Source organism: Gadus macrocephalus, chromosome 7 (genome assembly GCF_031168955.1).
Source record: "Gadus macrocephalus chromosome 7, ASM3116895v1".
Taxonomy (NCBI): Eukaryota; Metazoa; Chordata; class Actinopteri; order Gadiformes; family Gadidae; genus Gadus; species Gadus macrocephalus.
In genome coordinates, this window is record NC_082388.1 from 875,988 (window position 1) to 893,037 (window position 17,050).

The following is a 17,050-nucleotide window of genomic DNA, read 5'->3' on the forward strand; positions in this document are numbered from 1 at the left end:
CGTTGTGTTTGTTATTTAAGCCCTCGTCTTTCCTTTGTTCCTTGTGCTGTCATTGTGGTTGTTAGTCCTGCGTGTTCCGTGTTCCCTGTCGTCTCCCGAGTTCCTTTTTCCCTCTCGAGTTCCCTGTTGTCTCCCGAGTTCCCTGATTCCTGTGCCTTAGCCTTTAGGCCTGAATAAAGTGCCGTTTCCTGAAATACCGTCTGCGTTTGGGTCCTACCTGCCTGCCTGCACCCGTAGCAACCTTAACAGAATGACAGCACCAAGTTTGGACCCAGCGGACGCTCTGTTTTTCCGTGAGTTGGAGGATTTGTTGGTGACGATAATCCTAGCTATGGATGGCTGGGAGAACATTCCCAGCAGGAAGGAGCAGGAGGCTGTGTTGGGGCGTATGTGCAGGGCTGTTGCGTCAAGGCCAGAGTTGGAGGACACCTTACCCGAGTGGGCAGTCGAGCTGCTCAACCCCACAACCTTTTGGCCTGAGAGCTACATGCCACTGCCACCGGACTTTGGTGACCGGCCTAAGCCTCCACGCTCCTGCTCTCAGCCTCTGATCCCCAGCTACCTGCCTCTGCCCCCGGTTCCCCGCTCTCAGCTTCTGCCCCCGGTTCCACGCTCTCAGCTTCTGCCCCCGGTTCCCCGCTCTCAACTTCTGCCCCCGGTTCCCCGCTCTCAGCTTCTGCCCCCGGTTCCCCGCTCTCAGCTTCTGCCCCCGGTTCCCCGCTCTCAGCTTCTGCCCCCGGGCCCCCGCTACCAGCCTCGGCCCCCGGTTCCCCGCTCTCAGCCTCTGCCCCCGGCCCCTAGCTACCAGCCTCTGCCCCCGGCCCCCAGCTACCGGCCTCTGTCCCCGGTTCCCAGCTACCGGCCTCTGCCCCCGGTCCCCAGCTACCAGCCTCTGCCCCCGGTCCCCAGCTACCAGCCTCTGCCCCCGGTCCCCAGCTACCAGCCTCTGCCCCCGGTCCCCAGCTACCAGCCTCTGCCCCCGGTCCCTAGCTACCAGCCTCTGCCCCCGGTCCCTAGCTACCAGCCTCTGCCCCCGGTCCCTAGCTACCAGCCTCTGCCCCCGGTCTCTAGCTACCAGCCTCTGCCCCCGGTCCCTAGCTACCAGCCTCTGCCCCCGGTCCCTAGCTACCAGCCTCTGCCCCCGGTCCCTAGCTACCAGCCTCTTCCCCTGCCTGTGGAGGTCCGCCCTCTGCTCCTGCCGGAGGTGGCCCGCCCTCCAGACCGTCCAGGGGAGGCACGCCCTCCGCTCCTGCCTGTGGGGGCCCTCCTCCACTCCGTCCTGAGGGGGGTTCCTCTTCAAGGCCTTCCTCCTGAGGGGGTCCGCCCTCTACCTGGCCTTCCTCCTGAGGGGGTCCGCCCTCTACCTGGCCTTCCTCCTGAGGGGGTCCGCCCTCTACCTGGCCTTCCTCCAGAGGGGACCCGCCCTCTACCTGGCCTTCCTCCAGAGGGGACCCGCCCTCTACCTGGCCTTCCACCAGAGGGGACCCGCCCTCTACCTGGCCTTCCACCAGAGGGGACCCGCCCTCTGCCTGGCCTTCCACCAGAGGGGACCCGCCCTCTACCCTGTCCACCAGAGGGGACCCGCCCCCTACCTGGCCTTCCACCAGAGGGGACCCGCCCTCTGCCTGGCCCTCCTCCTGAGGGGACCCGCCCTCTACCTGGCCTGCCTCCTGAGGGGACCCGCCCTCTACCTGGCCTTCCTCCTGAGGGGACCCGCCCTCTACCGGGCCTCCCTCTTGAGGGGACCCGCCCTCTACCTCGCCTTCGCCGGCCTCCTGAAGGGTTCCGCCTTCACCGCTGCCGGCCTTCTGAGGGGGTTCTGTGCCACTGCAGGTCTCCTGAGGGACTGAGCCCTCATCGTCCTTGCCGCCGGCCTCCTGAAGGGTTCCGCCTTCACTCTGCCTCTGCTTGCCCCCCAGGCCGTCCGCCTGAGGCTCCCTGCCTTGCCCTGGGGCAGTTTTCTGGCCGCCCGCCTGACGTCCCTCGGCTCTGCACCAGTCCATTTATTTTTTTTGATTCCCCCCTCCTGGCGCCCCTCCACCCACCCGTTTTGGGTTTGACTTTCGTTGTTTTGCTTGTCGTGGGTCGCCTGGGAGTCGACCCTTAAGGGGGGGGTACTGTCATGGTGTGTGTGTTTCCCTGTGTTTCCCTCCTGTGTTGATTACTGTTCCCTCCCCTAATGTGTCTCAGCTGTTCCTCGTTGTGTTTGTTATTTAAGCCCTCGTCTTTCCTTTGTTCCTTGTGCTGTCATTGTGGTTGTTAGTCCTGCGTGTTCCGTGTTCCCTGTCGTCTCCCGAGTTCCTTTTTCCCTCTCGAGTTCCCTGTTGTCTCCCGAGTTCCCTGATTCCTGTGCCTTAGCCTTTAGGCCTGAATAAAGTGCCGTTTCCTGAAATACCGTCTGCGTTTGGGTCCTACCTGCCTGCCTGCACCCGTAGCAACCTTAACAATTATAACTAACCGAATACTTTACACCTGCTACCTAAAAACAGTCCTTAGCATGGTGTAGCGTCTTATCCTAGCTATCGCTGTTGTATACGGGGAGCAGGTTAACGTAGTGATAGTTAGTGCCTGGTATTTAAAAACAGTCCTTAGCATGGTGTAGCGTCTTATCCTAGCTATCTTTAGTACTTAGCATGGTGTAGCATCTTATCCTAGCTATCTTTAGTACTTAGCATGGTGTAGAGTCTTATCCTAGCTATCTTTAGTACTTAGCATGGTCTAGCATCTTATCCTAAGCTATCTTTAGTACTTAGCATGGTGTAGCATCTTATCCTAGCTATCTTTAGTACCCCGATATGTATGTGACCGCCCGGGGAACATAGGACCCTTTTTTAAAAAAAGGGTTCTATGTTCCCCGGTCTGTTACTTTTTCCACCATTACTGCCAAATTCCGGCCGAGATAACTACCATTGTATGTCTTTACCTTTTGTGGAAGAGGGAGAGACGTCGGAGAACCTGACGCAGTCTATTCATACGCCGGTAAACCAACCCCGAGAAGCCCAATCCCTATGGGAGCTCCCCGCGCTACGGCCATCCGGAGGCGCACAGAGCTTTTGGCCATGATATTATTATACAATTATATTATATTATATACTATTATATAAAGAGTAGTCGCAAACGGCAGCAATCACTTTCTCCTCCATGCTGCAGGTTACCCCGGACTGCACTGCACTGAGTTGGCCGGTTGAACGCTGATTGGCTGTTACGTTACACATGTCACTCAGTGGCCACGCTGTTGAACGCCGATTGACTGTCATCACACGAATGTCGCGTCAAAGTTAAATATTTTTAAAGATTGATAGATTGCGGGAACATAGGACCCTTTTCCCAGAAAAGGGTCCTATGTTCCCCGCTTTTCCCAAAAAGGGTCCTATGCTCCCTGGTATGTATGGCTACAGGGGAACATAGGACCCTTTTTGGGAAAAACGGGGAACATAAGACCTTTTTTTAAAAAGGGTCCTATGTTCCCCGAGCGGGGAACATAGGACCCGGGGAACCTAGGATCCGGGGAACATAGGGATGACCCCATCTTTAGTACTAAGCATGGTGTAGCATCTTATCCTAGCTATCGTTAGTACTTAGCATGGTGTAGCATCTTATCCTAGCTATCTTTAGTACTTAGCATGGTGTAGCATCTTATCCTAGCTATCTTTAGTACTTAGCATGGTGTAGCATCTTATTCTAGCTATCTTTAGTACTTAGCATGAGGTAGCATCTTATCCTAGCTATCTTTAGTACTTAGCATGAGGTAGCATCTTATCCTAGCTATCTTTAGTACTTAGCATGGTGTAGCGTCTTATCCTAGCTATCTTTAGTACTTAGCATGGTGTAGCATCTTATCCTAGCTATCTTTAGTACTTAGCATGGTGTAGCGTCTTATCCTAGCTATCTTTAGTACTTAGCATGGTGTAGCACCTTATCCTTGCTGTCTCTGTTGTCTACTGGGAATGGGTTAACCTAGAGCAGCCGGTCTTTGTTTACCTGCAGTGGACGATGATGGGACAGGATCTTCCTCTGTAGCATTTATTCACCTTCCTGTGGCGAGGGGGTGGAGAGAGGGACGGTGAGGAGAAGAGGAGAGGAGAGGAGGAGAGGAGAGGAGGAAAGGAGAGAGGGGAGGAGGAGAGAGGAGAGAGGAGGAGAGGAGAGGAGGAAAGGAGAGAGGAGAGGAGGAGAGAGGAGAGAGGAGAGGAGAGGAGGAGAGAGGAGAAGAGGAGAGAGGAGAGGAGAAGAGGAGAGAGGAGAGGAGAAGAGGAGAGGAGGAGAGAGGAGAGGAGGAGAGAGGAGAGGTTTTGGTTTTTAAAATCCCTTTATTGCACAACTGCAAGGAGAAAACAGATCACTGTCACATCATCACTTCAGCAATGCAAAAAAACAAAAACAAAACAAAAACAAAAACAGAAACATCCCTAAAATACAACAAACAAAAAAAAAACTTTCTGTAGTCAGAAGCTTACATTCAGCTCTCCTTCACCCCCCACAGAGCATAAAACCCCTCCAACAGCCCATATGTGACTGAAGCCCTGCATATCGTCCATCATTTGATAATAGGCATGTTCCACCCTCAGTCGGGCCTTCAGCAGGCCCTTCAGAACCAGCACCGGCTCCACACTACCGATACTCTGAACCCGGTTCCTGCGTGTTAGCCAGATGGCTAATTTGGCAGAACCCGATAAAAAGTTCACCAATGTGTGTACATTCTTCTTCTGAGCACAGTACTTTGGGCCAAAAATAACCAAATCAAAAGAAAACTTCTCCCCTAGACCCTGAAACCACTTTTTTAAAAGCTCAAACAATACTGTCAGCCGAGGACACTGAACGAATAAATGCACCAGGGTCTCAATCTGGGAGCAGAAAATACACTCCACCCCCTGCTCTGGATCCAGGTGTGCTCTGTACCTGTTGGTAGCTATTGCTCCATGTACAATCCTCCACTGGAGGTCTGCTGTCCGTTTTTCAACGGGCAGCTTGTACAAAGACCGCCAGCTGCCTTTCGGTGAAACGTCTGGACCAAAAAAATCTGTCCACCTCGACTCCTGCAAGCCTGCCAAAGAGCGCAGGTTCAAAACCTTAGAGCAGATTTGGTACAAATCCTTCTTCCCGGCAGCCTGAAAAGTCTCCAGGTGTGGGGTTGTGAGAGACAGCAGCTGACCTCCTCCCTCCTGCCACTCCCCCACAACTGGGGTGATATACAGAGCGGGGAAACTGTACTCTCCCTCTTCGCTCCACTGGTCACACAAAGTGCGTTTTTTTGCAAATTCTCTCAGAGGTTGTTGCAGGGCAGCACAGACTTCCGCCACAACTCTGCTGATCAACCTGATGGAGGTGATGTTACTTCTCTCCTTCAAGGCGTCCACAGATGTTGCCGTCATCTTCATCAGATGGCCCAGCTTGGTGCAGCTAGCCTCTCTAAGACAGGCTCGCAGGCTGGCAGATTGCAGTGTTTGAGTCCTTATGAGGTCATTATAAAACAAAGGTTCCTCAAACAACCACATGCCCGGAGTCTCATTTGTGGCACGTGCAACCTTAAAAATCTGCCATGCCTGCAATACCAAGCTGTAGAAAGGTGTCAGTCCAGTTAAATCTACATCCTCAAGCTGTAGAAGGAAAAGCTGTTTATCGTAGCCCAATCGCCCAGCTCTCTTCAGCAGCAATCGAGCTACGTCAAACCAGCTTGGCCCGCAATTATACAGCAGCCTTTGTGCAGTCTGAAGTCTAAAAGATGCAATTTTTGCCTGGATGTTAATCAGTCCCTGCCCCCCTTCAGCCACAGGCAGGTAGAGTGCTGCTGCCCGGACCCAGTGCCGGCCAGACCAGAAAAAGTCCAGGATGACTCGCTGAACGTCCTCCATCAGGCCTCTGAAAGTATTTATCTATCTATCTATCTCTCGGCGGCGTCAGAGCAATCAGCCTATGCCAAAGAGTCGAGGCGACCAGGTTATTGGCCACCAGAACTCTTCCCCTATACGACAGCTGGAGTAGCACCCATTTCCATCTCGACAACCGAGCGTCCACTTTCTCCTTAACGCCCTCCCAGTTCTTGTTTTGAAACCCCTCAGTGCCCAAAAATACTCCCAACACTTTCAGGCCTGTCTTCCCCCACTCAAGACCTCCAGGCAGACTGGGCACTGCCTGAGACCTCCACTGTCCCACCAATAAGGCCTCACTCTTTGCCCAGTTCACCCGAGCAGATGAGGCCTTTTCAAACAGGGACAGAGTATCCTGCAAACACTGAACATCCCCCTGGCTGGAGACAAAAATATTAACATCGTCTGCATACGCAGAAACAGTAAGTGGACGATCAAGATTATTGGACCCCGGCAGTGAGAGACCACTGAGCCGACCTCTCAACATGCACAGCAAGGGCTCAATAGCTAGGCTATATAATTGACCGGAGATAGGACAACCCTGTCTTATCCCTCGCTGAACAGGGATTGGCCGACTCAGCCCTGCCCCCATCCTTACCATACATTGAGCACCACTATACAATAAACCAATCCAGGCCAAAAAACCATCACCTATACCAAAAGCCTTAAGGTACGGCCACACCAAACGCGTCACCTGCGTACCACGCGTATAAAATCGGCAATTTTTCCATAGGGAAGCATTGGTGTACGCGCGTATGAGGTGCGTACACGCGTATCATGCGTACCAAGCAACATTTTACTCGCTGTAGGGGCGTATGAGGCGCGTACATATACGCTCGTATATATACGCGCGCACATATACGCGCGTACATATACGCGCGTACATGTACGCGAGGAGTTCAAAAAATTGAACTTTTTACGCTCATACGCGCCGCAATAGCCAATCAGCGTTGAGCTTGACCCGACGTCACTGGCAGAGAGTAGTGAGCTTGGACAGAAGCATACGGCCGACATCTTTCTTTATTCTGTGTGGAAATAGTAACATAGTTACGCCATTAAATGCTTTTATGGAAACATTTTTAGCGAGAAATGTGCATTTTACTTTCATAATGTTCGCTCGGTGAATGTGAAGGATGTTTGGTTTGATAGTTATGACGAAGAGGGAACGCTCCGTTCACTTGCATGGACAGAGTCTCTGGTTACTAAGCAACCTCAACGTCTTGGCGGACTATATATCTGCTGATCAACACTACGAATGCTGGAAACACACCAGACACACCATGTGAAGTTATTTAACCCGATTATTGTTATTTATATCCGAGATTATTTAATCTAACCCGATCTAAACTCTATCACCCAAACACGGCGACGTTTGGGTTTCCTACCTCGGACTCCAGAGCAGCCATGTCCATGGCAGCCACGGCCGGCAACTTTCTTTATTCTGAGTGGAAATAGTAACATAGTTACGCCATTAAATGCGTTTATGGAAACATTTCTAGCGAGAAATGTGCATTTTACTCTCATAATGTTCGCTCGGTGAATGTGAAGGATGTTTGGTTTGATAGTTATGACGAAGAGTGAACGCTCCGTTCACTTGCATGGACAGAGTCTCTGATTGCTAAGCAACCTCAACGTCTTGGCGGACTATTTCTCTGCTGATCAACACTACGAATGCTGGAAACACACCAGACACACCATGTGAAGTTATTTAACCCGATTATTGTTATTTATATCCGAGATTATTTAATCTAACCCGATCCAAGCTCTATCATCCATCCAAACACGGCGGCGTTTGGGTTTCCTTCCTCGGACTCCTTAATCCAGCGCAGCCACAGGCTGGGGGGGGGGGGGGGGGGAGTTTTGGGCGGTCTCATCTACGCGCGTATGCGTACGCGCGTATCTGACCATTTTTGACACAAAATGGTCAAGCAACATTTTCGCTGCGTTACGCACGTACATGGTACGCGAGGTACGCGCTTGGTGTGTTCGCACCTTTAAGTGCAGAAAACAAATAAGAGTGATCCACCCTATCAAAGGCCTTCTCCTGGTCCAAAGAAACAATACCAAAATCTACATTATGGGATCTACACACATCAATAATATCTCGAATAAGGAAAATGTTGTCCATAATTTTCCTATCAGGTACACAATAACTTTGGTCTGTATGTACAAGTATTCCCAGGATGTCCTTAAGTCTGTTGGATAGGGCTCTGGAAAGCACCTTATAGTCCGTGCAAAGGAGAGCAACCGGCCTCCAGTTCTTAAGTAAGGCCAGGTCTCCTTTCTTGGGAAGCAGGGAAAGCACAGCTCGCTGACACGAGACAGGAAGCGATCCTGTTCTGAAACACTCCAATAAAACCCCATGTAAATCATGTCCAAGGATATTCCAGAACCGCTTGTATAAGTCAGTGGAGAGACCATCAATCCCTGGTGCCCGCCCTGATGCCATCTGATTGACAGCGGCTGTCAACTCGTCCAGAGTCAGCTCAGAGTCCAGAGCAGCTTTCTCTCCTGGGATGAGTTGAGGAAGTCCCTCCAGGAGCTCCTCACGGCACTCCATGCTGCACTGCTCTGCCCCAAAGAGGTCTGCGTAGAAATCCATCGCATGGGTCCTCATCTCACCCGGACTGGTAGTCACTCTGCCATCAGGAAGCTTAAGGCAGGTCATCTGCTTCCTCTGTGCCACCGATCTCTCCAGATTGAAGAAGAAAGAGCTTGGGGCATCCATATCCTTTAGCTGGAGGAAGCGAGACCTGACAAGAGCTCCCTTCACTCTCTCCTGCAGGAGGGAGCTCAACTCCAATCTCTTCTCCTGCAGCCGATGACCCGTGGTGGGATCCAAAACCCTATGTGACCCCTTTTCAATGTTCCTAATACTGACTTCAAGCTCCTGAATTGCTGCCTTTATCCTAGAAGTCGAGTGAGAGGTATATTGCTGGCAAAAAACACGAATCTGGGCCTTGCCAACTTCCCACCACAGCTTCAAAGAAACTAAATCTGATTTCCTAGATTCCCACTGCTGCCAAAAAATCTCAAAGCTTTTGCAGAAAGTACGGTCCTGCAGAAGTTTACTGTTAAAAGACCAGTAGGACCGCACCCTTTCACCTGGCGAAATGACCAACTCTACGCTGACATAGTGATGGTCAGTAAAGCCAACTGGACTTATGTGACTTTTGATTAATCTAGAGCTAAGACTTTTGGAAATGTAGATCCTATCTAGCCTAGCTGCACTTACCCTGTTATTGCGGACCCTCACCCATGTGTATTGTCTGGATTGGGGATGTTTTACCCTCCATGTGTCCAACAGATCCAGGTGTGCGATGACACCGCTAAGGCTCTGGGATGACTGTGGGTGGGGTTCCTCACTTGTCCTGTCTATAGTAAAGTCCAGGGTACAATTAAAATCCCCGCCAAAGATGAAATGATCATGCTGGTAATTCCCCACCTCACTTTCCAGCAGGGCGAAAAAAACCACTCTTTCCGTTCCTCGATTTGGGGCATAAATGTTAGCAAAGCAGAACACAGAGCCCTCTATTTCTGCCTTGACTATCAAAAGCCTGCCCTTCACCACCTCAGTAGAGGATAGAACCTTTACATTGGCATCTTTTCTGAACAGAACAGCTACCCCTGCACTAAGGTTGGTGCCATGACTAAGGGTACATGAACCCTCCCACCATAAACCCCAATCTATCTCGTCTGCTGGAGTAGTATGCGTCTCCTGCAAAAACAGCACATCAACCCTTTTTTGAGTGGCGACTTCAGAGATTAATGCCCTTTTTTGTCTGTCTCTCCCTCCACCATTGATGTTCAAAGACCCTATTTTAAGGCTCTGCATAGAGGTCAGAGAAGAGAAACAGATACAATGAACAAAGCAAGAAACAGTAAAAGAGGAAAAACACCGTGTGGTACATGATCATGTTACTTTTTTAGTCTTCTTAGCAGTTTTACCTTTTTTTGCTTTCCTCAGAATTGTAATATGCTTTTTGAGGCGAAAGCGTTTCTTTTCATCCAGGAGGTCAAACCCGACCAATCTTTTCAGTACATCAACCGATCTGATGAACTTTTCAGTGTCACTGAAGTAGTCATTCAGTCTAACAGACTTTTTAAATGTCACATCCAGAAAATGATTTATTTCCTCCAAAGAATAGAGATCTGTGTTCCTGGAAGCTTCACCTATGCTAGATACTGTATCCGACTCAGAGTCATACTCCATGTCCTCCCCTTCACAGGATGCCTGACTACTTGAAATACCCTTTCCTTCAGTGGTGATCACAGTGGGATCTCTGCCTGTACAACTTGTGGAAGCTGCTTCAGTGCCTGCAGACTGAGAACTGCTCAGGTTCTCCGCAGCCACAGGAGCCTGCTGTTTCTTAGGATCGCTCTGTTCCTCACTATCCAAGTCAACCTCCTCAAAATGAGGCACCGGTGGCACCGAACCAGTGGCACCGGCTACCACGTTCACAGCACCGGGATCCGCACCCGCATCCGCGACCGCGGCGCCAGCACCGGAGCCACCAGCCGTGGACCCAGCACCGGACTCACCAGCCGCGGACACGGCCGCAGAACCAGCACCGGACTCGCCAGCCGCAGACCCGCCGGCCGCGGACTCGCCGGCCGCGGACTCGCCAGCCGCAGGCTCAACACAGGACCCGACAACCGCAGACCCACTACCCGACCCGCCAGCCGCGGACCGAACGGAGCCGTCCGCCGCATCAGCGGAGCGAGCCGCCCCCTGCTGTCTATGTGGACACGCAAAGCGTTTATGTCCCACATCTCCACACTCAAAACATTTGAACTGTCCTGAGCTGGCGTACACCATATAAAACCCATCACCGTGCTTCACTCTGAACGATACATCGAGTGTTTGTGTCGGCGAGTCCAGGAACATGAACACCTGCCGTCTCAGAGACTGCACGTGCTTCAGTTTGGGATCCTTACATCCCAAACTCACCGTTTTAAATCCACCGGCAAACTTGCCAAACCTACGGAGCTCGTTCTCTAACAATTCGTTCGGTATAAACGGCGGAACACCGGACACGGTGATCCGCGTGGAGGGAACCGACAGCGGGGAGACCTGCACGAATAGGTCCCTAATAAACACGCCACTCTCTACCAGCTGCAGTAGGGCCGAGATCGTTTATTGGCCTGTGGCATGTGCCACCGCGACCACTGACATACCATGGCATATGCCGTTCTGGAACGGTAACTGCCGTTCTGAAACGGTAACTGCCGTTCTGAAACGGTAACTACCGTTCTGAAACGGTAACTGCCGTCGCGACCACTGACATACCATGGCATATGCTGTTCTGGAACGGTAACTGCCGTTCTGAAACGGTAACTACCGTTCTGAAACGGTAACTGCCGTCGCGATCACTGACATACCATGGCATATGCCGTTCTGGAACGGTAACTGCCGTTCTGAAACGGTAACTACCGTTCTGAAACGGTAACTACCGTTCTGAAACGGTAATGCCATGGCATATGCCTTTCTGGAACGGTAACTACCGTTCTGAAACGGTAACTGCCGTTCAGGTGGAACGGTAACTGCAGTTCCCAACAATGGTATGTGACACCAGCATAACTCCTCCGTATAATTTCAAGACAGGTATTGCCATAAATGTAAAGGTATATATATTTGGTATTTATTGACACAATATCACAACATAACGCCGTAAATAAAGGGATTTACACGTTTCTCTCGTCCGTGCTGTTGTTAGGATATTTCCGATCTGTTTTGTTGTTGCTTTTGTAATGACAGATGCTTTTGAAAACAGCCGGACTTGCTCCGGTGACGGTAGTTATAGCCTAGCCTTCTAGGTGGCCATAGAGCTAGTCTATTGCTTTGTTCCAATATCCATACTATCCGCAGTCATTATACTTTATTTTAGTATGACTTCTTTTTTTATATAGTTTGAGTACGTAGTGCGTTGCAATTAAGATCAGGGCGAAAGGAAGTGTAGTGAAAGGACCCGGATGGTATACTCAAACGGTCAAACCGATGAGTGTGGATTGATGTACACCTTTCGTGCTCCACGGCAGCGATCTAATAGCTACGTAGCTGAAGAGGCGGAGCCAGGCTGAGCCAACGTCGGCGCATTTTCTTTAATAGGTCCATGCATTTTCCACGTATCCTGCATTAATGGAGTCATTTTGTTGTTTTAATAGCTTTATAACTACTATGTGTAAAGAGTTCACCGTTCAAAGCGAGATGTTTATTGCGGTTGCGATCGTAGTTTCCGGTTAGTGCACCAGAGCCAGGTCCCTATAGGGGTGGCACTGTAGGCTATGGCTAGACAGTCATCCATTTTCCACTCGTGTTTTATCAAGATGTTCTAGTAGCGTAGACTATAATAAAGCCTATACTGTATGACTGCTTCAGCTCATAACTATTCAATAGGCCAAATATTAAGTTTTGCATTTGTTGTTATTGGTGTTTAACCAAATAATTTAAGCAGGCCTATAGGTTCCTATCATTTAACCCTGATCCAGTGTCATAAACCTTTCTATATCGACATGATCCAGTGGTATCATGGCATACAGGCCCCCGTTTTTCCGCTGGCATGCCACTCATGTAAAATGGTATTACCAGTTTCTACTGGCACCTACCGTTTTTCCGCTGGCATGCCACTCATGGAAAATGGTAATTACCAGTTTCTACTGGCACCTACCGTTTTTCCGCTGGCATGCCACTCATGGAAAATGGTAATTACCAGTTTCTACTGGCACCTACCGTTTTTCCGCTGGCATGCCACTCATGGAAAATGGTAATTACCAGTTTCTACTGGCACCTACCGTTTTTCCGATGGCATGCCACTCATGGAAAATGGTAATTACCAGTTTCTACTGGCACCTACCGTTTTTATAAGAATGATTGTGTAGCTGTGAATCATGAGTGGTATGTGTGTATGAACGGGCAAATACCACAGGAAAGGAATATCTACTGGCAAACGGTAGGTGCCAGTAGAAACTGGTAATTACCATTTTCCATGAGTGGCATGCCATCGGAAAAACGGTAGGTGCCAGTAGAAACTGGTAATTACCATTTTCCATGAGTGGCATGCCAGCGGAAAAACGGTAGGTGCCAGTAGAAACTGGTAATTACCATTTTCCATGAGTGGCATGCCAGCGGAAAAACGGTAGGTGCCAGTAGAAACTGGTAATACCATTTTACATGAGTGGCATGCCAGCGGAAAAACGGTGGTTCCAGTAGGAAATGGAACTTCCGATTAACATAATTGGCTTGCCAGCGGAAAAACTTTTGGCCTGTATGCCATGATACCACTGGATCATGTCGATATAGAAAGGTTTATGACACTGGATCAGGGTTAAATGATAGGAACCTATAGGCCTGCTTAAATTATTTGGTTAAACACCAATAACAACAAATGCAAAACTTAATATTTGGCCTATTGAATAGTTATGAGCTGAAGCAGTCATACAGTAGGCTTTATTATAGGCTACGCTACTAGAACATCTTGATAAAACACGAGTGGAAAAATGGATGACTGTCTAGCCATAGCCTACAGTGCCACCCCTAACGGAAACTACGATCGCAACCGCAATAAACATCTCGCTTTGAACGGTGAACACTTTACACATAGTAGTTATAAAGCTATTAAAACAACAAAATGACTCCATTAATGCAGGATACGTGGAAAATGCATGGACCTATTAAAGAAAATGCGCCGACGTTGGCTCAGCCTGGCTCCGCCTCTTCAGCTACGTAGCTAAGATCGCTGCCGTGGAGCACGAAAGGTGTACAATCCACGATTCCACACTCATCGGTTTGACCGTTTTGAGTATACCATCCGGGTCCTTTCACTACACTTCCTTTCGCCCTGATCTTAATTGCAACGCACTACGTACTCAAACTATATAAAAAAGAAGTCATACTAAAATAAAGTATAATGACTGCGGATAGTATGGATATTGGAACAAAGCAATAGACTATAGCTCTATGGCCACCTAGAAGGCTAGGCTATAACTACCGTCACCGGAGCAAGTCCGGCTGTTTTCAAAAGCATCTGTCATTACAAAAGCAACAACAAACAGATCGGAAATATCATAACAACAGCACGGACGAGAGAAACGTGTAAATCCCTTTATTTACGGCGTTATGTTGTGATATTGTGTCAATAAATACCAAATATATATACCTTTACATTTATGGCAATACCTGTCTTGAAATTATACGGAGGAGTTATGCTGGTCTGGTGTCACATACCATTGTTGGGAACTGCAGTTACCGTTCCACCTGAACGGCAGTTACCGTTTCAGAACGGTAGTTACCGTTCCAGAAAGGCATATGCCATGGCATTACCGTTTCAGAACGGTAGTTACCGTTTCAGAACGGCAGTTACCGTTCCAGAACGGCATATGCCATGGTATGTCAGTGGTCGCGACGGCAGTTACCGTTTCAGAACGGTAGTTACCGTTTCAGAATGGCAGTTACCGTTCCAGAACGGCATATGCCATGGTATGTCTGTGGTCGCGACGGCAGTTACCGTTTCAGAACGGCAGTTACCGTTCCAGAACGGCATATGCCATGGTATGTCAGTGGTCGCGGTGGCACATGCCACAGGCCATTAAACGATCTCGGCGTCTCTCACCAGCTGATACAGGAGAGGCTCTTCTTTCAGGAACACAACCACTGCTTTATTCATTCTCGATGCAAAAGATAATTTAACATGACCTACCTGCTCACCGACAGCCAACAGAAACTCCTCCACAGTAACGCTACTATCCGGCGGGACTATCCTAACTCCCTGCCGAATAGACGGAGGTGGCGTCTCGGGGGACGCCATTCCTCCCGAAAACCTCCCGACACAACCACTGATCACTCGCCAACACAGTAAAGATATTGATAAATCTTACCTGATCATGCACATAGAACAGACGGAGAAACCAGGGAAAACCGTGAAAAAGGGACAGCAAACAATTCAAAACTCCGCGCCACTCGCACCCCCACCACCGCCACTCACACACCGGAAACGGAAGAGGAGAGGAGAGGAGAGGAGGAGAGGAGGAGGTGAGGAGAGGAGGAAAGGAGAGAGGGGAGGAGGAGAGAGGAGAGGAGGAGAGAGGAGAGGAGAGGAGAAGAGAGGAGAGAGGAGAGAGGAGAGGAGAGGAGAAGAGAAGAGAAGAGAAGAAAGAAAGAAAGAAAGAAAGAAAGAAAGAAAGAAAGAAAGAAAAAGAAGGAAAGGAAGAGAGGCAGAGGGACAGGAACGTGAGGCGGTGGAGGAGAGAGGAACGATAGATATTGTTGTTTCTCTTTCTTCTGACAAACAGACTGACTCTAAGTCTCTCTGGGTAAAAGCGTCTGCTAGGTGTATTTCAGAATAAGAGCGTGAAGTAGTACCTCCTGAAGTCCAGCAGGGGCCGCGTGGCACTGGGGATCCCGGCGGTGGGCCAGCTCAGGAAGTGGAACTGGGTCAGGGTCCGGGTCTCCTGCGTCTGGACGTTCTTCAGGTAGAAGCTCCGTACCAGGAAGTCGTTACACCAGATGTGCTCCGACACGAGGTTCACCTGGGGGGGAGAGACCAGAGACCAGCATGAGCAGAGAGACCAGAACCTTAGAGGTCTGCTCCGACACGAGGTTCACCTGGGGGGGAGAGACCAGAGCCCAGCATGAGCTGAGAGACCAGAACCTTAGAGGTCTGCTCCGACACCAGGTTCACCTGGGGGGGAGAGACCAGAGACCAGCATGAGAGACCAGAACCTTAGAGGTCTGCTCCGACACCAGGTTCACCTGGGGGGAGAGACCAGAGAGCAGAGGGAGAGACCAGCATGAGAGAGACCAGAACCTTAGAGGTCTGCTCCGACACCAGGTTCACCTGGGGGGGAGAGACCAGCATGAGCAGAGAGACCAGAACCTTATAGGTCTGCTCCGACACGAGGTTCACCTGGGGTGGAGAGACCAGAGCCCAGCATGAGCAGAGAGACCAGAACCTTAGAGGTCTGCTCCGACACCAGGTTCACCTGGGGGGGAGAGACAAGAGACCAGCATGAGAGAGACCAGAACCTTAGAGGTCTGCTCTGACACCAGGTTCACCTGGGGGGGAGAGACCAGCATGAGCAGAGAAACCAGAACCTTAGAGGTCTGCTCCGACACGAGGTTCACCTGGGGGGGAGAGACCAGAGACCAGCATGAGCAGAGAGACCAGAACCTTAGAGGTCTGCTCGGACACCAGGTTCACCTGGGGGGGAGAGACAAGAGACCAGCATGAGAGAGACCAGAACCTTAGAGGTCTGCTCTGACACCAGGTTCACCTGGGGGGGAGAGACCAGAGACCAGCATGAGAGAGACCAGAACCTTAGAGGTCTGCTCCGACACCAGGTTCACCTGGGGGGAGAGACCAGAGAGCAGAGGGAGAGACCAGCATGAGAGAGACCAGAACCTTAGAGGTCTGCTCCGACACCAGGTTCACCTGGGGGGGAGAGACCAGAGACCAGCATGAGGAGAGAGACCAGAACCTTAGAGGTCTGCTCCGAGACCAGGTTCACCTGGGGGGGAGAGACCAGAGACCAGCATGAGAGAGACCAGAACCTTAGAGGTCTGCTCCGACACCAGGTTCACCTGGGGGAGAGACCAGCAGCTTAGAGGTCTGCTCCGACACCAGGTTCACCTGGGGGGGAGAGACCAGAGGGAGAGACCAGCATGAGCAGAGAGACCAGAAGCTTAGAGGTCTGCTCCGACACCAGGTTCACCTGGGGGGGAGAGACCTGCAGCTTAGAGGTGTGCATGAGGAGAGACCAGCACAGCAGAGAGACCAGCACAGCAGAGGTCTGCAGGCAAGATGGATTCCCAAACCAATCAGAGAAGAGACGGTGATGGCCATAAGGAGTCAGACCTCGTAGATGGGGTAGAGGGAGGAGCATATGTGGTAGAGGGAGGAGCCTACCTCGTAGATGTGGTAGAGGGAGGAGCCTGTGTGGTAGGGGGAGGAGCCTACTTTGTAGATGTGGTAGGGGGAGTAACCTGTGTGGTAGGGGGAGGAGCCTATGTGATGGGGGAGGGGCCTACTTCGTTGATGTGCTAGGGGGAGGAGCCTATGTGGTAGAGGGAGGAGCCTACCTCATAGATGTGGTAGGGGAGGAGCATATGTGGTAAGGGGAGGAGCCTACCTCATGCATGTGGTAGGGGAGGAGCTTATGTTGTAAGGGGAGGAGTTAGGGTGATAGGG

The 17,050-nt window shown here is 50.7% G+C and overlaps 1 protein-coding gene across 5 annotated transcripts in view; it reads right to left on the reverse strand.

Moving 5' to 3' along the window:
* LOC132460648 (receptor-type tyrosine-protein phosphatase-like N) overlaps positions 1 to 17,050 on the reverse strand; it is a 69,078-nt gene that overhangs the window by 19,010 nt on the left and 33,018 nt on the right. For 3 of the 5 annotated variants that reach the window (XM_060055443.1, XM_060055445.1, XM_060055442.1), the window contains 2 exons: positions 15,226 to 15,392; positions 3,982 to 4,035 (listed from right to left, as the gene is read on the reverse strand). In XM_060055443.1, the coding sequence (XP_059911426.1) occupies positions 3,982 to 4,035; positions 15,226 to 15,392 (221 nt within the window). Of the gene's footprint in view, positions 1 to 3,981; positions 4,036 to 15,225; positions 15,393 to 15,962; positions 15,988 to 17,050 lie in introns of those variants that run through there. The other 2 variants (XM_060055446.1, XM_060055447.1) reach the window with 2 other exon arrangements.